Source organism: Diabrotica undecimpunctata, chromosome 9, assembly GCF_040954645.1.
Source record: "Diabrotica undecimpunctata isolate CICGRU chromosome 9, icDiaUnde3, whole genome shotgun sequence".
In the NCBI taxonomy this organism is placed as follows: domain Eukaryota; kingdom Metazoa; phylum Arthropoda; class Insecta; order Coleoptera; family Chrysomelidae; genus Diabrotica; species Diabrotica undecimpunctata.
In genome coordinates, this window is record NC_092811.1 from 93416465 (window position 1) to 93441635 (window position 25171).

A 25171-nucleotide genomic window follows, 5' to 3' on the forward strand; every position below is an offset into this window, starting at 1 on the left:
GAGTATGACCACCAGGTATAAAGGTTGAAGCAGAATAGAATACAATAGTTTTTAGGGTTACTAATCCCTAAATAAAGTTGCCAGTGTCGGAGTGATGGAGATTAACAGGTACTAATGAATTTGCAAGAAATGTAAGATGTTTATTTTATTGGTTATATATAAAATATTTGGGGCCGTAACAGGGGCCGATTTGTAAAAAAATGAATATTATTTTTATTAAATTCCATTTCAGATTCACTGCTTTCTACAGAATCTAAGGAATTTTCAACCCCAATGTTAATTATTACCGGTTCCAGCATTGCATCAGTTATATTATCCAAATTCCACATTTTATTTTCTTCCTTGTGAGCATGACTAACAGCATTTTTCCAGTTTTCTAGAGTTATTTTTGATAAGGAATGTTCTAATAATTGTTGTAAGTCTTCTAATTTAAAAGACTTGAGATCATATATTTTCTATCGGATTCAGATCACAGTGGTATAGGGGTAAACGTAAAATAATTACATCACGGTTTAATGCCATTTCATCAATTATATATTTTTTATAAGCTGCTTTATGTTGCCTTAAAATAGATAAGAATTCCTTTTTGTCGAATTCTCCTTGTACTCAATTGCGTGTTTATCCAACCATTCGATTATCTCTCTTTTTTTCCATGCCGTTGTAGGCAATTTTTCTGCTAGTCTTGAATGGTAACTAGCATTATCCATGACTGTGACAGAATTTTTTGGAATTAAATCCAACATTTGCTCAAAATATTCTTTAAAAACGTCATCAGTCATTTCCTCGTGGTAATCTTTGGTTGATTTTGAGGCAAAACTTAATAATGCACCATTGACAAAACCGTATTCGTTTCCAATATGGGTTATTATGAGTCTGCGTCCTTTTCCAACAGGAATATTGTTTATTCCAGTAGATACACCTTCGATGAATGCCTGACGGGAACTTTTCACATTTGTATCAACCCATAGATATGGTACACTATGACCTTCATTTAGCCAAGTCTCGTCCAAATAAAAAATTGTTTTCCCTTCTTCTCGGTACTTTTTAATAGTTCTTAGATAATCTCGTCTCCAACATACAATGTAATCTTTTTCAATTAAAACGGATTTTCTTCTATTCTTTTGTCAACGAAATCCCATCTCTCTCAATAGTCCCCATAATTTCTTGTTGCTTATGATTGGTAATTCTTCGTTTTCTCAAATTAATGTTTGGATTTTGTCCAATGTTGGAAATTCTTTGTCAAAAAAAATGAGTGGACGCTGCGTCTTATCATGTTTTTATGTATTTCTTCAATTTCCAAGGGAGATGAAACATTTTCATTTTCCCTCCACTCTTCTTGGGAGATGAAACAGTTCCTCCTTTTCTTTCTTTCAGGAATCTATAAATTGTTGCTTCTCCAACCCCTGTAATATTTGAACACATGTTAACGATTTCACGAACATTACTTAAAGAGCGTTGATGTACAAGTGCATCGTGTACATTTAATATTATATTTTTCTCTCTTAGACTGAAGGCACCTTTAAAACTACACTTAACCGGGATAAAACCTGTTGTCGACTTCATTTTTAAATGCAAATAACAAATATTGACACCAAAAACGTAGGTAGGTAAGACATGAACAATGTACATCAAACTAAATGGAAGATGCAAACAATTTCTAATTTATATTATTGGCATAAGCTGCAATGTGGCATAAAAACTACTTAAACTATCATTATTAAAGCCTTATCAGTAATTCCAGGTAATCGTTCAAAGAAGGTATTCTTTTTGTGTCAGGCAATAACTTGTATAGAAAGCAGTAATTACCTTTAAATTACTGTTAACATTAATTTATTTCGTGAAACATTGAATTCTCTCGTTAATCACCCGTGTGTAATTAACAATAATCGTGTGGCATATATACCGACGTTTTTTACGCACAAAAAAGGTATAGTCAGATTAGTAGACACTTATTTTACAGAAGTTTTTTTAAAAGATAATCAATTGTTGATATCTTAAAATATTAATTTTTTTTATTTATTTCAAAACAAGTATAGGGTTTCGCCTATGGTTTTTTGACCTGTTGAGGATTTGCATACATATTGTGCTATCAATATGATCGAAAAGGACTATAACAGTACTAACGCTGTAGTAAAACTATTATTATCAGCTGCGACGTTAACGATTACAAAAAAGTATGTATCGGTAATATCAAAAAACGTTATCAGGCCATTATTAGAAACAAAGGCTATTTTTTTCTGTGTAGCATAACAATAACCTGTAATAACTATTACAATATGTCAACGGAACTATAATGATAATATATAACTTTACAGATTTTTATTGTAATGTATCTTGCCTCCATAATTACAAATTTGTTGGCAGATATTACGTTTTAAAACAGTTTTTCGCATTTTCTGCAACTTCATGTTTTTGTAGTTAACGTTGTTTGACACTAAACCCTCGATTAATAACAGAAAAACCTTAAATTTTAACTGATAGTTTTATTGTTTTGAAAAACGGTATATTTCTTTTATATATTTTATAATCAATACGTATTATTCTTAATAAAATAGTACTTAAGAAACAGACTCAAGAAATAAACAACACTTAAAGAAAATTATTTTCCGAATCTCTTCCATATTCCCTTTAAAATCAATAGAGCGTGCGTCCCTGCTTCCAGATAAGTATTAAGAACACGAAATAAAAAAACACGGGGAATAAGGCTGTCTGTTAACAAAGTGGATTAATGTTCGGTGTAAGAGCTATCAGTGTCTCCACAATCATTACTCAGGGTGTAGTGTTCTCCTATATTAACATCTGTCTTGAGATAGGCAGACTATTTCTGTGGAATAAAAAGGAAAAGACCATTGACAATGTTACATTGATTGATTTCTAGTGGGAACGAGTCTTTTGAAGTTGCAACGGCTTTTTCGGGTTTTTGTCATTTCACAAAAATTGACTTGACTTAACGCAGACGAAATATCGAAGGAGAGTATTCTGCAATATAACTATACTTCGTTTAGAACTCATTGATGTACTGTTAGAATCTTCAAAGTTAGAATAATTTTATATTTCTGCTAATTTTAAGCGAATCTAAAAAAAACGACCTATGAAGTCAAAGAATATTTATTTTAAAACAATTTAATCACCAATACAGAAAAATTAAAGAAACCCATAAATTCCTTAATAATAAAATTGAAATTATTTGTTTTAAAGTTAATAGCATACAAAATTTCAAGCAATGTAAAAGGAATGATGTTTAAACTGTTTAATTTATTCATGTTTTTTTAGTAGTCAGTGTTACCAACTCTAGGTCTTATGCAAGCTCTAATTCGCGTGGACATGCTCCTACAAAAATTTTCAACATTTTATTGTGGTGAATTATTTCATTCTTCAAAAGCAACTTGTACTAGCTGTACGGTGTTTTATAAATTATCGCAGCGAGGTGTAATTCTTTTTTAAGCATATCCCACAAATGACCTATAGGTGAAAAATGTGTTTTATTAGAATATATAAAGCATAAAGCGATATGTCCACCATCACCAGTAACGTGTAAATTTCTTAAAAAGTTAGAAGTGCTATAATGATTGGCCTCCATAACAGACATTCTAAAATAGCAAAAATATTTCACAATGGTTTTCAGGTCACAAAATGGTAATTAAGCTACTGAAACTCTTTGTCTTAAATAAAAACGTGATAGGGTAGACCGGGGACAATTGAAACAGGGTACAATTGAAACAGACGCCATATTGGTAGTATTCCGTGATTAAAACCGCGCGCGCTTGTAGCAAACGCAGCGCCTCTAGGAGCCCTGTGTCTCTATCAGTCAGCCATTGATTGTCGTTTGCATTACATGCGTACATTCTCGTTAGCGTGATTTACCGCTACCGAAGTAAACTTTTGCACTGAACAACAAAATATGACGCAACATATCGGAACGTAAGTATGCAGCTTCGACTATTTTTGTAGTTAAATTGGCATTTCTTCTTTAGGGAGGCCAGTTTAAATTATTACTATTGTCCTAGAGTGAAAAGATATTTAAGTGTTTACGAAAAAATGTCTCGTGGGGACGATTGAAACAAATATTATAGGGGACGATTGAAACATGTTTTAATTGTCCCCAGAGTAGTCTTTTATGTTATTTATTATTGTAAGTTGTAGTAGAGTATCCAGTGGTTAACACTTTAGGGGCGTTATTAATACCCCCCTCAAATTCATGCGAGATAACGTAGATTAAATTGTAGAAAAAATTTGGAAAAATTGTCAACGTAGTTTGTGCACGAGCCCTATTAACTGTTTGGTTTGTTTTATGATGCCACGAGTGCGAGTGAGAAAAACGGAAAGGGGTTTAAAACCCGTTTTGATTTATGAAGAAGCCTATAAAGAGGTTACTGAAAATAACACGCCCATAAGATCAGCTGCAGCTAAATTTGATCTACACTACGTGTCATTAAGTAGATTTATCAAAAAAAAAAGAAAAAAGCAATTGAGCAAGGATTCGTTACTCCAGTCACAATGGGTTATCATTGCGTGAGACGAGTAATTGACATAGACCAGGAAAAAAGCATTGCTGGATACATAATCAAAGCGGCACATATATTTTATGGGTTACCGCCTAAAGAAATTCGGAAATTGGCCTTTCAATTGGCCGTGAAATATTCGTTGAACATGGCTGATACCTGGAGACAAAATGCTATGGCAGGAGAAGATTGGTTCTCTGGATTTATGAAACGCAATCCAGAACTTTCAATCCGCTGCGCTCAAGCCACAAGTCTTTCCAGAGCAGCCAGTTTCAATGTAACGAACGTAAAACTTTTTTATGATAACCTGGCTAATGTAATGGATAAGTACAAATTTGAACCAAAAGATATATATAATATTGATGAAACGGGGGTAACGACGGTTCAAAAACCTAGTAAAGTTGTTGCCGAAAAGGGGACAAGACAGGTGGGAGCACTTACATCCGGAGAGAGGGGAACATTGGTGACCATAGCTTTAGCCGTCAATGCTATCGGTAACAGTATACCGCCCATTTTTATTTTTCCACGAAAAAGATACAAGGATCACTTAGTCCGTGACAGTCCAGTGGGGTGTATTGGAGTGGGAAACGCGCGCGGGTGGATGCAAAAGGAAGAGTTCTTGGTATACCTTAATCATTTTCAAAAGCATACTAACGCTTCAACCGAAAATTAAATATTGCTTTTACTTGATAACCACCAGTCGCACATAAGTATACGCTGCTTGGATTTCTGTAAAACAAATGGCATTGTCGTCTTGTCATTTCCCCCGCACTGTTCGCATAAGTTGCAACCTCTGGATAGTTCTATCTACGGTCCCTTTAAAAAGGCTTTCAATTCAAGTTGCGATTCTTGGATGAGAAATAATCCAGGAAAAACGATGACAATTTACGACATACTTAGCATAGCTAAATTATCTCTACCGTTGGCCCTCACGCAATCAAATATTATAGTTGGATTTGCTTGCACAGGCATATATCCCTTTAACAGAGACATATTTACGGAACTAGATTTTGCACCTTCATATGTCACGGATAGACCAGCTCTTAATAACACGACACCATATGCCACTGACGTTCTTCAAGAAGCACCTAGTGAAGATCCTCTACATACTAAGAGAGCTGATATCTTGCCAACATCACCACAAAATCACACACCGCCAGCGTCTACAAGCACTTGCATTGCTCAAGCATCGCAGGTTGTATTTTTACCAGAAGCAGTTAGACCGTTGCCGAAAGCGCTCCCTAGAAAAACAATTGGCAAACGAAAAGTGAGGAAGTCTGCAGTTTATACAGACACGCCGGAGAAAAATGCTATCCAAGAGAAATATGACACAAAAAAGAAAAAACAGGTTAAGAAAAAAGTGACCGAGTTAAACGACGAATCAAATACAACTTTTAGAGAATACAAGAAAACCAAACAATGCCAGAACAATCAGCAACAGAGTGATAGCGACGAAGAGGATGATTGCTATTGTCTGGTTTGCTTGGAAGCATATCGTAGTAGTCGCCCTGGAGAGAAATGGGTGCAGTGCACTGAGTGTCGTCATTGGTCCCATGAAGAGTGTACTCGCCAAGAAGAACTATAAGTATGCCACAATTGCCTTTCAGAATAAAAAATATTTTATATTATATGCTTTTTACTAGAATAAACACTATTTTTCTATGTCTTAGTGCTGTTTCAATTGTCCCAGGTATCTGTTTCATTCGTCCCTGCCATGGGGACAATTGAAACAACTTGACAAGTTCAAGTTTTTATTTAATATCTTATTAACGACATTATATAGACAAAATATAATGATATATATGGAAACACAATAGGATACGCTTTTGATAACTAATTTCGTAATTTAGAAATTTGCGATAGATGCGGAGAAAAAAAATCAAAATGCAGAAATGTTTCAATTGTCCCCGGTCTACCCTATAATAATTAGAAACGAGCATATTTCCAAAGCATATAAAAAAAACAAGCCGATTATTTCGCTTATAAATTTGCATGGGTGACTCACATAATGAAAAACGAAATACTGACGTACTCAGTGGCGGATCTAGAAATTTATGTTAGGGGGGGTAATGGGTCTTGAGGGTGATCTTGATACAGGATTTAGATTTTTGCACTTTTCAGTGGCTGATCCCCAAAAATTTTGTCGGGGGGGGGGATATCAATTTGTATCAACATTCATTTATTCCTTATTGCTATACGAAGTGGAAACAAACATGGACTCTCGGAATTACAAGTATGTGTGTGAATGCTGAAGATTTCGTGGACAGAGCACGTGACCAATAACGAGGTACTGAAAAGAATGGCTGAGAGAGAACTCCTAAATATTGCAAACAATAGAAAAACGAGTTATCTAGGACATATTCATAGAGAAGAAAAATATAACTTATTACGAATCGTAATGGAAGGGAAACTAGACAGAAAAAGAGGTCCAGGAAGAAAAAAATGCTTCTGGTTGTAGAATGCGAGAGACAGGACAGGCATGGACACACGTTCGATACTAAGAACAGCTCAAGATAGAGAGCAATTTGCTGTAGTTATAGCCACCCTTCCGTAATGAAGAAGAAACCTTAAGAATAAGTGTAAACAGCATTTTATTTAAATTTATTTATTCAACAAAAAACATAATATAATTAAGCAATAGTTATTTCTATAATTAGGCATATTAGGATATAAGTGCACGAATTGTCAGCAACAGCTGGCAACAAGTGGTAAATAAAAGTTCAGTGATTAAAAATACTATAAGAAAAGTAAATATTATATAATTTTATAAAAATGTATTCTTTTCGCGTATCCGATTTAGCAAATCGCTCTATGATTGCATCAACATCTAGAGAAATTTCAGGATGCACATTGGTAAGTGCTAAACCAGTTAACATAAGTTCTATTTCTAAGCCAAGTCTTTGGACGCTTAAGCGTAGAACTCTCTGTTGTTACTGCACTGACTGGCAGTGTAATTAATATTTGCATAAATTTTTTGATATTTGAAAATACTTGTATTTTCTAAAATACAATCAGGATGTTTTCCATTATTTTGCACGACTCTTTTTCACTTTTGAATCCACAGTGAAAACTCTTGTTCTACTGTGGAATATGCAGTAAGTAGTTGGTCCAATAATATCCTGGAAGGTGGAAGTTAAGATATTATCTAAAAGGGGTAAATAAATAGATCTTCGGAAATATTCTTCACAAGAGTTAGCAGATTAGTTTTGACGACAGGTTCGACGAGAAACTATACGAGGCATCTTCAATTCAATGTCTAGTTGTTCAGCTATTTGTTTACTTCATAGTAAAGTTTGCTAAAAACAGAAATTCGTAGACAAAACTGAAGATAAGAAATACCTAATAAAAAATAAAAATGTACTTTTCATGCGAAAAGTCATGTCATGTACATTGAATGAACAATAATATGTGAACGGTAATTCTATCTCATCGATAATCGAACGATTCTCTGGCACTCAAATGACGAATTGTCAAAATTTGAAAATCGCGTAACTCTGAATTCGCGGACGTCATGTTGTTAATCTAGGTATTACTGTATTTAGAATTGTTGATTTTTTTTAAGAGCAATTTAAAAAGGCTTCCGTATAATTCTACACTTGCCCCTACAATAAATGAGTTTGAATTATTTTAACTCTTGACTTCCTGCTTATAGGGTTGATGGGTTTTAAATTATTTTTTTTAGGATTATTTGATTAATAGTTAATTTTGTTTTTCCGTGAACCCCCCCCTTGGATCCGCCACTGGACGTACTAACGCATTATTTGTACTCTATTTTGGTCATCTGTGATAGATATATTTATTTTGTTCCAATATTGATTTTATTTCATTTACATTGTATGCTACCTATAAACTCTGTTTCATCACTGTGGCCAATTTTCAACTATGAGAATAAAGGAAATCATTTGTTTTGATCTCTTCATTCTCAACTGTTGTGAAATTATTAATACGGAAATGTTAAAACATTTTAAATTTGTCATATAGCTGATCTCTTTGTAGAAATGTGCAAATCAACTGTAATTATAATTTTAATAAATATTTTGGTATTTCGTGAAAATCTTCTATATTTATTTTAATCATATATAATATGTGGATAATAATTTTATCAAATTATTTTATCTACTTAGTTGGTTTTCATATAATGTTATTAAAATTAAATGAATTCTGTAACAATACGGATAAATTAAACGATAATATGAGTAAATGATAAATGCTGACAAAAAAGTTAATTACATCGAAAAAAAGTAATTAGATATTTTATAATCTGTAGCATCTGTAACAAAACTACTAAAGTATAATTTCACTATTTGAGAGAGTGAGTCATCGTTTAAAGGCCCAGAAATGCGGAAAGCCGTTTGGAAATCCAGTGACGTACACTTACTTTTATTTTAACGTTAATTATATTTTATTTTTCAAATATTAATGTTCGAAATAGGCCACAATATATTTATTTACAAGTTTTTACTGACGTTTCGATCTCTATATCCAAAGACCGCTTTCAAAGATATAAATGATAGTTATATTTATTTTATTTGTTTATTATTAGATATTTTTATAATCTTATATTGTTTATTCTTTTTTTTTTCTATCTTTAAAAACGGAATAGAGATCGAAACGTCAATGTATTAAACATGTAAATAGATATATTGTGGCTTATGTCCAACCTTCTCCCTAAAAATACAGAATGCCACAAACAAGCAGCTATAGAAAAATAAATATATCTATCATTTGTATGTTTGAAAACGGTCTCTTTATAGAGATCGAAACGTCCGTAAATTAAACATTTGAATAAATACATTGTGGCTTATTCCCAACATTATTTCTAAAAATACAGAACGACAAGCGAAAAGCCATAGAAAATAAATAGTACTATCATTTGTATAATTGAAAACGGTCTCTGGATATAGAGATCGAAACGTTAATAAATAAACATATGAATAAATATTTTGTGGCTCATTCCCTACATTCCCCTAAAAATACAGAATGCCACAAACAAAAAGCTATAAAAAAGAAGTAATTTTGCAGACAGTTTACTGATATCAACCGGCTGTCGCGGAAGTTACGCTAAAACGTCTTTTGACGTGACCCGTCCTTACAGAGTTACACAATGAAATTTTTTTAAAACAAATTTTAAGACAGTTTCCACACCACCCCAGAGGTATGTCTTGTGGCGCGATACTTTTTTTAAATGGGTGTTCGCCAAGAGCCATATTGTCTTATTAAATAAAATGAACAAAACACTTAAACAGTATAAAACGAAACAAAATAAAATCCTATAAAACAAAATAAAATTCTATAAAAACAAAATAAAAATAATGTTTGATGTGTTTAAACACAAACACTATACACACTTACTATGTTCTTCTCGTTTTTTTTAGGTTTTGGTTTTTTTCATGCTGATGTTCTTATTAAACTATTAGAAAATATTATTCGCTGTCTAAACCTGAAGATGCAGTGCTGCTATCGCTGAAATTATCTTCACCACCTGGTGTAATTATAATTGGCTCTAGTAAAACTTTGATATGAGTGTCAAGTTCCCACATACGATGTTCTTCTTTAATTATGTGGCCTATACATTTAGCCCATTTCTCTGGAGTTACATGAAGGATTGCTTGAATCAAAAGTTTCTTAATTTCGTTTAATTTGAATGTTTTGTTATTGCGTGCTACTTCTCCTTTCACTTGTGTGAAAATCAGTGTTGGAATTTCACTCCGAAAATAAAATGAATGAATTTTTCGACGTATAATATTCCTTGTCTCGTCATCCAAAACAATGCTTTTCCTACCTTCAGTTTTACCTTTTTCTTGCTTTTTATTTTCCGATGTATTTTTAAGTACACGATAAATACAGCTAACGCATACTTTTGTTAAACTGCTACAAATGTCGACCGCTTGGCTAACATTTAATTCCATTTTTCTGCCGACAATTCCTTCATAAACGTTTCGTATTATTACCTTCACTTCGGACGTTAACATTTTCCGTCTCTTTTGCGGCATTTCATTTTTGAAATCAACATCAGAATTTTGCAGTCTTCTCTTGGAACAACTCGGTTTTTCGTCCAACTCCAATAAAACTCAAACCAAATAATCAGAGAATATAACTAAAAATTTACTACAAAACGACAAACTATAACACTCGTATTATCAATAACACGTTTTATCAATAACACAAACTTATCGCATCAAATACCCTACCCTCAGAAACGCCAATGTAATGAACTATTGTTGATGGGCACTCGCTCGACAAAAAGTAGTTTTACGGGTTTCTGTGGATCTAAATTGAAACGGAGTTCCGTCGCTAATTCCAAAGTTGCCAAACGATTGAAAAATATTGTTTTAAAATATCGATTTTTATTTTATAAATTTAAATATGTAACGAAACGGAACATATAAATAAAATTTATTTCATTACAATTTTGTGCTTAATTTTTACTATTGAAAAAATCAGGTTTTTTGTATTTTTATGACAGTAATAATCGCTGCGTGGAAGAATACAGGTTTTGTATGACCATAATTACTACTTGTGAACAAGAATTGGCTACACTGTACGACAACTTCTGGTCAAGTCTACTATAGAGAAGCACAAATAAATATACTACTTTATATATTCTGTAATTTCTTATGAGGAAACGCAAATTGCAATCGAGAAAACAGGCAGTTTTCGAGGGCCGCTGTGTACATTTAAATTTGAGGATATTCGGCGTTTAAACTATGATATCACTCTTCTAAATTGAGGGTTTCTACTTATAGGAGGTAAGCTCAGATCACTGATACACTTTGTGTCCCAAAGGAACCGTTGTTCGGTCATTGTGGATGATGGACAGAGTAATTCATGGAGGTGAAAACACGTAAAAGATGTATACAAATCAACGAAAAAGAAAAGAAAAGAACAATTGTGCACAAAAAAATGAACGCCACTACCAGTAAGTATTTGACTCTTAAGAAAACAGAATTAAGATTCATAAAATTCAAATAAAGAATCCTATGTATAACAAATTGAAGCAGAAAACTTCTAAGCTGGGCAAAAAACAAGTTATTTTAAATATTTATTGAAGTATATCATATACAATTATAAATTTTAGATTTCTTCATTGAGAATAGGAGCTAGTCATATTATTACTGGTGTCTATACCACTCGGATATACCACTTTTTAATCATTTTATGAGTAAGACTCACACATTTTTCCAAAATTTCTCTGTTAGATTGCATTAGTGCATCTTTCACATATGCAGTATACAGATTTCCTACACACCTAGACATTGCAATTCTACACAACGTGGGTCAACAATAAGAAATAAACTCATATCAATATAACTTAATGGTACTGACCCTAGGCGCAATAATACTAAACTACTTGCAGCCCTACAAGAAAAAGAAGAAAAGTTGGCCGAAGTTTAAAGAATTGTAAGTGAAAATATTGGTGCAATACCAATAATATAGTAGAATTAGAGTCGATCGGATAGCCAAGCGGGCTGGGCGGCTGGCTTCTCCTTCGCTTCACTGCGAGAGATGTCAGTTCAATCCCCAGCTCGGTGCACAGAAAACAAAAAGGCTAACGCAGCAGTTTAAAATTCTAAATGAATCTGCGGCTTAGTCTAGAATATGCTGGTATCTGATCGGCCTATGGTGGAGCAGTACGGCAAGGGATAAGGGCTTGCGGCTTGGTGATACTCCTCCATAGATCCCTACCGGAAGGGCGTGTGCCGCCTAAATACCGGATATATATATATATATATATATATATATATATATATATATATATATATATATATATATATATATATATATATATATAGTAGAATTAGAGGATAGTGTCGTTAAACTAGAAGAAACTATCCAAAATGCTATACAATCTAGCACCAACGAAGAAGACACGACAACACTAAAAGGTAGATTCCAAGACATCATTGATCAACTAAAAGAGCTCATTACACAGAAAAGTAGACAGAGAAGATGAGCCAACAGAACCAGAAACCAAGAACACTAAAGGATTGCAAATGAACTAAACATGGAAGTAAACAAACAACTACAAAACCACAGGAACGAAAGCTAGGACACCTATATCCAAAGTTTGAACTCTAACAAATCTGTATTTTCAAAGCTTTCAAAAATCCTAAGAAACGACAAAAAACCAATGTCACCTCGAAACGAAGAAAATGGAATTGTGTACACAGAGGACGAAAAAGCGGAGGTTATAAAAAAAACCCTGGAAATGGGATGCAGAAATAACTAATATTCCAATGAAGACCTAGACTTAACAGACGAAGTAGACAGAGGAGCCAGGAAATTAAGGAAAAGAAAGGGGAGAGTAGGCTTAATTCATACCTTCCTAGAAGAAATAAAACAACTACTAAAAATATCAAATGCAAGGAAAGCACCAAGACCAGAAAATATCACCAACAGAGAGCTCAAAAATCTGGCGGCGAAAGTAATAGTGTACATCGCTAACATACTCAACGGTATGCTGCGTCTGAGATACTTCCCGGATAGATGGAAAGAGGCTCACGTCATTATGATAGGAAAATCGGAGAAAAACTTTTCCACAGAACTACAGACCGATTAGTCTACTATCATCAATAAATAAGATCGCCGAAAGAGTCATCCAAACGAGCCTCAAGGAACAATCTAGCATGTTAAAATTACTTAAAATATCGATATGCAAGTATTAAAATTTTCTAATAACTCCTGGGCTGTATATAAATCTTGTGGTCTTTATTTACATTCAAATCCCCCAATTATCTGTTTACATTGTGAGGTAAAAGAAAAGATTTCCAAATTCCGGTTATAACTAGGACGTTAAAATTATCAATATAATACGTGTTATTTCTACAAATTTAAGAGTAGTTTGTTTTAAGGTCGCTTTGCGAGATAGTTGAGGCCTGTTTAAAACAAGAATTTTGGTTTTTTTGATGACGAGAACCGGTGGAGAGATAAGGAAAACGGTAGCCCTTGTCGGTATTAGATTGAGGTCGAGGGAATTCAAGTCAGGTTTGGAAGATGGCCCATTGAAGAAAGACGTCGTTATGTAGTTTTGCAGAGACCGGCAAAGTTTAATGAAAATAGTGGACTAGACTCTATATAATATATCAGTTTAGAGAAGAGTCATCACTATTTCTATTTTTTTAAGTACCTAAGACAATGTTCCTGTTTGGAACGACAATGCCAGTACTGTAAAAGACTTGAAGATAAAGAGAACATAATCGAAGAAGTAAGTCTCCAGGTAACCACAGTTATACAGAAAGAAGATAATAATCAGACTTCCCTGGAAAACCTTAAAAAGAGTCAAAAGAAAGATAATGACGAGATAAAAGTCATACGAGAATGGCTTAAAAATGGAGTAAGACCTATTTGGCAGGAAATAACCAAATACAGTGGAACTATAAAAGCGTACTGGGCTCAATGGGTATCTCTGTATCTTTCCAATGGTCTATTATATCGGAAGTGGGAAAGTCCCGATGAAGTACGTATAGTTCAACAAGTGGTACTGCCGAAATCACACATTAAAAGTGTGTTGCAAGAACTTCATAGCAGCCTTTCTGGAGGACATTTTTAAGTCAAAATAACACTGGCCAAAGTTCGAGACAGATTTTACTGGATCAATTGTTGTCGAGATATAGAAGATTGGTGTAGGAAATGCGATTTATGTAATGGTAAAAAAGGCCCTAGAACAAGAAGTCGTGGTAAAATGGCACAATATCTTTCCGGAGAGCCTTTTGAACGAGTTGTAGTGGATATTCTGGGTCCACTTCCGATGACAGAGAGAGGAAACAAGTACTTAATGGTAGCAATGGATTATTTTTCAAAATGGCCTGAAATTGTACCCCTTCCTAATTAAGAAGCGACTACATTAAGCAGAAGCATTTATAACACACGTCGTATCAAGACATGGAGTTCCTTTAGAGTTACATTCTGATCAAGGACGAAATTTTGAATCAGAATTATGGCAAGAGTTAATAAAAATCTTGGGTATTAAGAAAACTCGTACTACGCCTCTCTATCCTCAATCAGACGGAATGGTCGAAAGACATAATAGAACTGTTTGTCAATACCTTTCAATGTTTGTCTCTGATAATCAAAAAGATTGGGATAGTTTAATTCCTCTATTCCTGATGGCCTACAGAAGTTCCGAACATGAAGCAACTAGTTATTCTCCATCAATGATGATCACCGGAAGAGAAATGAAGCTTCCTCAAGATCTTATTTTCGGAAGATTGTCTCCCTGCGAAGAAGAACGTTCATCCCCGACCTACATTGAAAATTTGAAAGGAAAATTAGAAAAAGTCTACGAATTTGCTCGTAAAAGTTTGAAGCTTCAAAGTGATAAAGCCAAGGCCAGGCTCGACATGCATGCTACTGGTACAACTTTCGCAAGAGGTGACTCAGTATGGTTATACAATCCCACACGTAAGAAAGGACTTTGTCCGAAACGTCAACAAAACTGGGAAGGCCCGTATACCGTCCTGAAGAAAATAAATGATCTAATCTATCGCATCCAGTTTTCAGCTAGAAGTAAACCCAAGGTAGTTCATATCGAGAGACTAGCTCCATACCATGGAACTGATCCACCCCGTTGGCTTCAATCGATCCCCGATAGTCCAGTTATTCGAGGCGAATAACTATAAAGGAGGAAGCAGTGTTACAAAAGATTTATTCCACATAGGAAAGGTCCATTGACGAAAAAGAAGAAGTAGTTCGAGAACATTCAAGATGACATCGAAAATTCTTAAAAATGTCTAGTGAAATGTGGAACGTCAGTAAATAAATAATTATATAGTTGTCAGTTAGTTAAAAAGTATTGTAATATTGTTGGTGTTGAATAAAGGTAATTTTCAAGAAGTGTAACAATATATATATATATATATATATATATATATATATATATATATATATACATGTATATATATATATATATATATATATATATATATATATATATATATATATATATATATATATATATATATATATATATATATACATTAAGGATCACTCAGAAGAGTGGTGGGTTTTTTCGGTCAAAAGGTGGAGAAAAAAGACAAAGTTGATGGCTACATCATCTATTTATTGAAGACGTTTCGCTTTCTTAATCAGAAAGCATCATCAGTTCATCTAAAAAGAACAATATGAAAAAACCACACAAGTATGGAAAAGTTGTTACATGTGTTACCTTAAAAAGATATGTAGCAGTCAGTCATATTAAAGTTGTAAAGACGCTTAAGTAAATGGACATTATACAATTACGATGTATAAACAATAAATTGAACTAAATAAAGTTAGCAATTTGTTTACACTAAGCACAGCAAAAAGAACATGTGGTTTTTTTATATATAAACATGTATAAGTAAAAAAAAACATTGAAAAAGAGAATGAAGAACTAAGAAAATCATTCCAACAATATAGCAATAGTTATGATTTAATTTTAACTTTAGGTAGCATTATTATAGTAATTAATATTGAAATTGAATAATTTAATGTATAATAAAATTACCACTCCTGGCTTCTTAAATGCTGCCAGTAAAATTGTGTTTTATTAAGACAAACGTGCTCAACAACGTAAAAAGACAGTAAACCTTGAGTTCATTAATTATGACAGAACAACAAGGTGAAATACCAACCCTAATAATAGAGCGGTTTATTTAAATGATAAGATGAGTTTGGGTGACAACCTGTTTGTAAGGAACCAACAAATGAAAGGAAAGGTGATTAATAACACCAAATTTCCCCCATTGATCGGTTAAGAAAAAACAAACAAACAAGTGAGTTCAAACCAAAAACTCATATATAAATCGTCAACGTTGTGGCTGGTTAATCAGCCACAGGTGAAGATCAATTATAATTTCCAACAGTCCAAGGTTCATACACTTGGAGCTGCAAATGATAAAGGATTCTATGAATCCCATCAATTATATAACTGTATTGAACTATTAGATTAAAAAAAGTTAGTATAAAACTGTGTATATGCAACACGAGACTAGGTCAAAAGTAATGCAAGTTGCATAAGTGTAAGCTAATATAAGTAAGAAATATTTCTTATATTCTATTTTATTTTATATTTCAATCTATTTTATATGTTAATATATATGTGTGTATATGCAGAGAGTGACTATGTCAAAAGTTACATAAGTTTACATAAGTTTAAGTTAATATAAGTAAGAAATATTTCTTTGTTTTTTATTTTATTTAAATTTATTTTAATATGTTTATATGTATTTAAATTATTTAATAAGAAAATATGGTAAACTTGTACACCTTAAATGACAATGATAAAGTAAATAGCTTTAATTATTAAGCCTAATTCTGCAATATTAAAGCATGATATATTTGGCTCAAGTTACTGATGTCTGTTCTTTTATTAAGAGCATTAGGGTGTGTAAGTATTGAACACATTTCCAAAAACTGTCTTTTGACGAGATTGCATTCTGTGCCAAGAATCTTAACTTCACTAAAGTCTATCTTATGCTTGGTATCAATAGCATGCTGGGCAAGAGCACAGGTATGTTTAGATAAATTGATGTCACTACGATGTGTAGTAAGGCGCCCTTTCAATGATCTCCCAGTCTGACCGATATAACATGAGTCACACTCAGCACAAGGTATGTGATAAATGGTATTAACTTGTTTTAAAAGGGACAAGGGTGTTTTAGTTTTTGAAAAGAAATTTCTAACAGTCTTAGCATTCTTAACAGCGATTTTTACAGGTATGTTATTTTGTTTATAAAGTTTAATAAGTTTCTCAGTAACTTGAGGAAAATAAGGTAAAGATGAATAATGGATAGTAGGAGTCCCAAGATCAGTATCAGGCAGAACAATGCTAATAATTGAATTATTAGATAATATTCTAAGTTGGTCACCATTGGGTATGTCAAGAGGAGCCATAGCTTTGTAAGTAAAGGTATTTATTAATGAGAGAGGATGGATAGGAATTCTCAATTAGAATACTTCTTAGTAATTGAAGTGATTCCCTTCGATTAATTGGATGTGTCAATCTATTTAGCCGACAGCTTAAAGCTTTAATTAAGTTTAGTTTATATAAACTAAATACAATTACTTGAAGGAAATCACTTCATCACAATTATAATTAATAAAATTAAATCATAACTATTGCTATATTGTTGGAAGTGCTTCTATGATTTTCTTAGTTCTTCATTCTCTTTTTCAACGTTTTTTTTACTTATACATGTTTATATATAAATAAAACACATGTTCTTTTTGCTGTGCTTAGTTTAAACAAATTGTTAACTTTATTTAGTTCAATTTATTGTATATACATCGTAATCGTATAATGTCCATTTACTTAAGCGTCTTTACAACTTTAATATCACTGACTGCTACATATCTTTTTAAGGTAACACATGTAACAACTTTTCCATGCTTGTGTGGTTTTTTCATATTGTTCTTTTTAGATGAACTGATGATGCTTTCTGATTAAGAAAGCGAAACGTCTTCAATAAATAGATGAAGTAGCCATCAACTTTGTCTTTTTTCTCCACCTTTTGACCGAAAAAACCCACCACTCTCCTATATTGGATTGACGGTCGTGTTCCTTTTCTAGATATATATATATATATATATATATATATATATATATATATATATATATATATATATATATATATATATATATATATATATATATATATATATACGTTGTGCGGAATAATACTCGTTAAAGTTTAATATCCATGCTAATATTTTGTAATGTTAGAATACTGTTTTGAATTATAGAACTAAAACGGCTCCTTACAGGTGCATATTCCCGGGAGAACTTCAAGCGTATGTTTTCTTTGTTACTGTTACAGGAAATGCGTATTTCCAGCTCTTTAGACTTGTTTGTATGTTTAGTTGTTTCCCTCTCCCTTTAATAGTTCGTTCTTGTGTTATAATGTAATAATAATGCATCCGTTATGTTCATGAACGCAAACATGAGACGTTTCGGATATTAGACCAGGATGGTTCAGGAAACTACTGGCCCATGTATTGATTTTACAACTATTATTGCTAAATTATTTGTATTATTAATGTTAGTTGTTAACCTTCGGAGTAGGTACGGAGATTATTTTACTTATTTAGATTACGATAATGTAGTATTATTAAAGAGTATCTTTAATTTAACAAAAAAGAAAGAAATATAAAAATTATAATTCTTTTTGTATTGCTTCAGCTCTTCGTTTTGTATTGGGTAAGGTTTCCAAGCTGCCCCAAAAATAGTTTTTTGCAATATTTTATGTTAACTCCGGCGTCCCATTCAGGATTTTTTATATTCCATAAAACGAAAGCATTTTAGAATGCAATATCCAAAAAGTTCAAAAAAAAATACGTAAGGGCCATCTTCTTGTTGCTCTTTTCCATGTGTATTCTCGTATAAATTTATCTAAATTATCATCTCCACTTTTGGTTTTGTTATAATATAAAATAATTTTTGGTTTAAACTTTTGATCTTCACCAGAAATTTTATATTCATTGTGTAAGGTCGATCATAATTAGACAAATTTTTTAGCCTTGGTTACATATGCAATTAAAGTAATGTTTCTAGTGAACAAAAATCTTGAAAAATACAGTAAACTATCAAATCTGTCTTTCAAGCAATAATTTGGCAAACCATTCCTAAGTTTTCTAATAGTATCCAAGAAGTTAAATTTTTGGATCTTCTTCTTCTTCTTCGTCTAGCCATTCACGTCCACATCTGAACATAAGCCTCTGCAAGTCTTTCTTTCCATTGTTTTTTATTGTACGCTACTTGTAGCCAATTTTTCCCGGCAGTCCTTTTCATATCATCTGTCCATCTCATAGGAGGTCTGCCTCTGGATCTTTTGTGTTGGTACGGTCTCCATGTTAAAATTGATCTGTGCCGTTTGTTAGTATCGCTCCTAGCTACATGTCCAGCGTATTCCCATTTCAACTTTAATGATTTTTGCACCACATCGGTGACTTTGGTTTTCTGTCTTATCCATGTGTTTGTTTTCTTGTCCTTAAGTGATATACCTAGCATTGCTCTTTCCATCGCGTGTTGAGTGACTCTAAGTATATTCATATTCTTTTTTGTGATTGTCCATGTTTGTGCCGCATAAGTTAATATCGGGATAATCCATGCATCAAAAACTTTAGATCTAAGATGTAATTGAATTTGTTGATTTCTGAGTATATAGTTCAGTTTACCGAATGCTGCCCAAGCTAACTTTCTTCTTCTTTTTATTTCTTTAGTTTGAATTTCCCTATTTAGTATTATTTTTTGTCCTAAGTATATATATTCTTCAACTTTTTCTATAACTTTATCGTTTATTATTGTCACGGTGTCTTCGGAGTGCATGACTTTTGTTTTGTTTAAATTCATTTTCAGTCCTATTTTAGAAGATTCGGTATGTAGTTCTAAAAGCATGGTTTGCATTTCTTGTAGGTCAGTAGCTATTAGGATTATGTCATCTGCAAATCGTAGATTACTGAGGTAGCGGCCATTGATGTTTATTTCCTTATATTTCCAATTTAGGTTTTTAAAAACGTCCTCCAAAACTAAGGTGAACAGTTTGGGTGATAAAGTATCTCCCTCTTTGACTCCCCTGTTTAATGGTACAGGGTTCGTGTGTTCATTTTCATTTAGGTAGTATGTAGCTGTAGCTTGGTTCATAGTTTCTTTTATTAAGTTAATATATCTGCTGTCAATTCTACAATTTTGCATTGCGTTTATTACGGCCGTGTGTTCTATGATATCGAAAGCTTTTTCGTAGTCTACAAATGCTAGGAAAACTGGAAACTTGTATTCGTTACATTTTTCTATTAATATTTTTGTGGTTAACAGGTGATCGGAAGTTGAATAGCCTTTTCTAAAACCTGCCTGTTCATATGGTTGGTATTCGTCTAATTTCCTTGTTAGTCGATATTTGATAATTTTTGGATAAGAGTTGTGTAAATAAAGCAAAGTCAGTAAAAAAATTGTCAGTTGTAATATTTCAACCAGACCTATACCAATGTTATGCAAGTGTTTTAACATATCTTGGGCCTTGGTTAAGTTCAGATTAATTACCAATATTTCCAGTATATATTTTAAAGTTGCAGCAATAAAAATTTTCAGCGTTACGTAGGGTCCAAGCCTTTATACCGTATTTCTTCGGTTTACTAGGTATATAAAGGTTGCTCATCGATAGTAACAAAAGCAGATAGTTCATATGATTTCCTACAATTTTGGGTAAATAGATCTGCGATTTCTCGAATAAATGCTAATGTATCTCGTTCTTTTCTTTCTGCTCCCGTATCCAAATTATTAAAATGAATATACTTTAAAATACTTATAAATCTATCTCTACTTAGAGAAACTTTATAAATAGGACGCGTAAATGTATTATTTGTATCGGACCTTAAATTATGCATCTTCTCATGAGAATTTCTGAATTTTCCACATAAAGCACCCATTTCGACTAGATCAACTTTAATCCAATCCTTTATTTTTTTCTCGTTCTTACTGTTATACGTAGCTATGAACCCAATAGCTCTCTTACTGGTATTTTCAAAAGTTGTCGCTAAAACGTCCTCGTTTTCGAGTTCAATAATAATTGATACATTACCTTCATGTGCTTGCGGCTAACAACCGTCATTATCACTCGCTTCACTATTGCTTTCGTCAAGCGCTGAAACGTCATATTGTTCTGAATCTAGTTTCTTGTGGCATCTGAAAGTAATTATTGTTTAAATGGGAATAAGCCACAATTAAAGGTTAGCGTACGTTTATTAACGTTTCAATTTCCACTTCGGAAATCATTCTCAAAATACAAACTTTAGTAAATTAAACAAATTTTGTTTTTTTACTTGGTGAAAAATTCTTCTGATAATTTAATTTTATCTGACTCATTTATAGTGACAATTTAGACTTACATTATACATTTTAAAGTAGACGACTTTTAAATGATATTGCCAATATTTTTCAGTTGCGTTCCTGGGACAACTTCACTTGTAAGATAGTTCATTCGATTACATGAAATTACCTTTAACTTGAAAATATCCGACAGAAAAAAAATTGGTCAATAAACATACTGTAACCTATTAATTGTGGCTTATTTCCATTTAAATAGTAATTACTGGAATGTCATCTTTTTACTATCTGATAGAAGTAAGGCATACAACTCAGCTTCACTTAAAGGTTTATTCTTTTTCCACATTTTGATATAACACTGCTCACTTCAAGATCGATGCGTAAATTAAATTAATAAACAACCGTGAAATATTGCTTTACACCGAAGTAAAGGTCTCAGAAGTTCTCGTAGAATATGCCTTAGACACTGCATTTACTCCGAAGGTTAACTTCTAGCTACTAATATTTCTACAATTATAATTCTTTGGCCGTGAATGTATACAGCGATAAAAAGAGACGACTGCATTTTACGTGTAAAAAATTGAAAATATTCTTTAAAATCCGAAAAGAGACTTCGTACTCCGAAGATTATATTCCATGTAAATTTCTCCTTTACCAGCAGCTTTTCCATTTTTGATTTTCTGCATTCCTTTCTTAAATTCCTCTGTTCTTGGCTCTTTTAAGATTTCGATATCTACTTCGTCTGCTTCTTCTTTGCCCACCGTTTCATCTTCTTTGTTCATTTATTCTCCAGTATATTCCTCCATCAATATTTCTGTGTCTGCACATTATTTGTCTGCCCATATTCTATTTTATAATTATTCCCTCGTTATTTTTGTTCTGTTTGTTTTACCTTTTGTATTTTTTGTATTTACAAATTTATATTTGTATTTTTTTGTACCTGATCTAGTTCTTGCATTTTTTCATCTATCCGTATCCTTATAATTTTCTTAGTCTGTCTGTATTAGTCAAATTATTTCTGTCTTTTTATTTACGCGTTCTCAGTCATTTTATTTTTACTTGCACCTTTTTTGCTATTATTTCTTTGCATTCTTGGTTATACCATTGATTTTTTTATTTTTTCCTGGTGTTTACCTATTTTTTTGTGTGACCTTCTATTGATTTATTGATCGACTCTGATGTTATATCTCCTGCTTTATATTTCTCTCTTATTTGCACTGTCATTATCTCTTTATATCTCTTTCTTATATCTGAATTGTGCAATTTATCGACATTTCATTTTTGCTGTTGGTTTTTCTGTTTCGTTTCTATTCTAACTTTTTGTCTTTTTTTAAATATTTTTTTAATATTATTCATTTTAATGATTAGCTAATTAAATAATTTTTTGACAAAATTGCTTTTTTGCCAGTTAACACTGATTAAGATTCAAAATAATTATATAACTTTAGGTTACTTTCTTCTAAATCCATTTACACGGAAAGAACTTAACTTTGCGCTAACCAATAGGTCTAAGGGTAAGAACACGTAGAACGCCGGCGAACCGGCGCGCTTATTGCTGGTGCTGACAAGCGCTTATTTTCAGCGCTTGCCTGCTTTTACGTGGACAAGTAAAAAGCTGGATATCAGCATCAGTTTGTTTAAAACTTTTCGTAGTGAAAGATGTCGTTGGATTCCGAAACTGAAGATGAAATGTTTTGATTAGAAAATGTCCACTTAAAAATTTTACATAGAAGGAAGGATGGTGTGCATGAAATTAATCGTGAACGGCGGGAACTTCGGGAGTACCACCACCTCTTTCCGCAGCTAAAAATGGACAGTCAGAGATTCTTTAGATACATAAGGATGAAGTTGGACACATTTAATTACATCCTGAGTAAAGTAGAAGAAAGTTTATCAAAAAAGTGGTGTAACTGGCATCATCAACCCATGCTTCCAGAAGAACGATTAGTAATTTGTTTGAGGTAAGTATAACTTTATTGAAATTGCTTTTTTTTTTGCAAAATAATGCAAAGGAAAAAAACTACATATAGTATTTATTGGTCGCTGTCCTCCATAAATCCATATGTACTAATATAAAACTGTGAGTCTTGTTCCGATGGAATACTGTGAGTTGTTGATGGTGTGGAAGCATGGAACTGTGGTGTGGAAGGAGATTGTACGGGTAGTAATGGCTGAATTCTAAGCAAATTACTTGGGTACGCAAATTTTTGAACTAATTGTTGGATCCTCATGCGAAATTCTAAAATTCTTTGTGGCACAATTTTTTTACGTGCGGAAGAATGCTTTTAAAAAAATGCAAGTCTTCGTCTTCAGGCTCCTCTTTATTTTTGTTATCGGTCTTTCGAGCCAGGATTTCTAGTTTTTTTCGTTCTATTTCCAGCATAGATGCGGTATAATTATTTGTCCTTTGACGTTTAACTATTCGTTTAACCATTAGCTGGGACTTACGAATCTGTGACGTTGTTGCTTTAGGAGGAGTATTGGATGGAGTATTTTGCGGAATCGATGCTGCAGAATCGTCAGAACGGAAAAAGTCATTTCCTACTTGAGCATAATCTAATAAATCTTGGTCATCGGCAGTGTCTAGTGATTGGTAATGTCGAATGACGACATCCTTATTTTCATCCTCAGTACCATCAAGAGCTGTCACAAGGGATGCACTGCACTGAGAGTTTTCTTGGTCCCTATGAGCTTCAGTTCGGGTCAAATTTCCCGAGCTAGGTTGTGATTTAATGATGTCTTTTAGAAAGTACAACGATTTATAGTAGTGCCACTTACTGGTGTGCTTTTCCCCACTTTCATCTCCAGATTTGAGGCGTTTAATTTTCGACTACCCTGTACTAACCTGATACTGGGCGTCTTCGGTAATAAAAGAAAAAACGGGTAAAATATGTACATAAAAGAAGGTTCACTGTTACGAAACTAACTACATTATGGTTAGTCGAATTCTGTTTATTATTACAGGTACATAATATTTGGTTTCAGGTATTTAGCTACAGTAGCATCATTCAAAGCCTTGTCATTCAGTTTCCGAGTGGGTTCATTAATTGTAATGAACATTGTTAGAGAGGTGTTTACAGTTGTATGAGATAGCCTTTGCATATGCCAGTACCAACCAAACAACTTTTTATAGAAACTGCTAAGGATTTCTTTGGTCTTTGGAATTTTCCAAATGGGCTTGGGGCAATTGACGGAAAGCGGGTCCGAGTTAAGTGTCCAAGTAATTCAGGATCCATGTTTTTTAATTACAAACATTTCTTCTCTGTCGTCTTACAAGGCGTTACTGATGCGAACTATCGGTTTATAACAGTCGACGTTGGCGGATATGGTAAACAAAGTGATGATGGGACATTCCAATCATTTTTTTTACGATCTTTTATTAAACAAGCAGGAACTTGACATCCGGAACCCTCATTCTTACCTGAAACGAATGTGAAAGCTCCATATGTGTTTGTTGGAGACAAGGCATACCCACTGCTCCCTTACCTCCTTAAACCATACGCAAGAGATGCGTTGGGCATTGATGAGAAAAATTATAATAAACGGTTGTCTCGAATAAAAAAGTCAATTGAATGCGCATTTGGAATTTTATATGCAAAATGGCGTTTGCTTTCGAAGAGCATTAAAACAGATATATTTTTATAGTAGATAGTATTATTAAGTGTAAATGTATTTTACACTATACCGTTATTGATACGGAAGGCATAACACATCATTTAGCTGATGCAGCAGTAATTCCTGTGTCAAATAAAAAAAACCTCTCGGAAGATCGACAAATGAGGCAAAAAGTGTTAGGGATTTATTCACCACGTACTTTGCCAATAATCCTTTGGTTTATGATGTGTAAACATATTTTTGTAATAGTGCAGAA

The 25171-nt window shown here is 33.0% G+C and overlaps 1 protein-coding gene across 1 annotated transcript; it reads left to right on the forward strand.

The window, feature by feature from the left end:
- The first annotated feature begins 4497 nt into the window (after window positions 1-4497).
- On the forward strand, window positions 4498-5175 carry LOC140451238 (uncharacterized). Its single transcript, XM_072544973.1, has one exon. It carries the CDS (start codon window positions 4498-4500, stop codon window positions 5173-5175), a length of 678 nt encoding a protein of 225 aa, XP_072401074.1.
- Window positions 5176-25171: the final 19996 nt, after the last annotated feature.

Coding starts and splice junctions, on each gene's coding strand:
- LOC140451238 (XM_072544973.1), top strand. CDS start 4,498: ATGGGTTATCATTGCGTGAGACGAGTAATTGACATAGACCAGGAAAAA.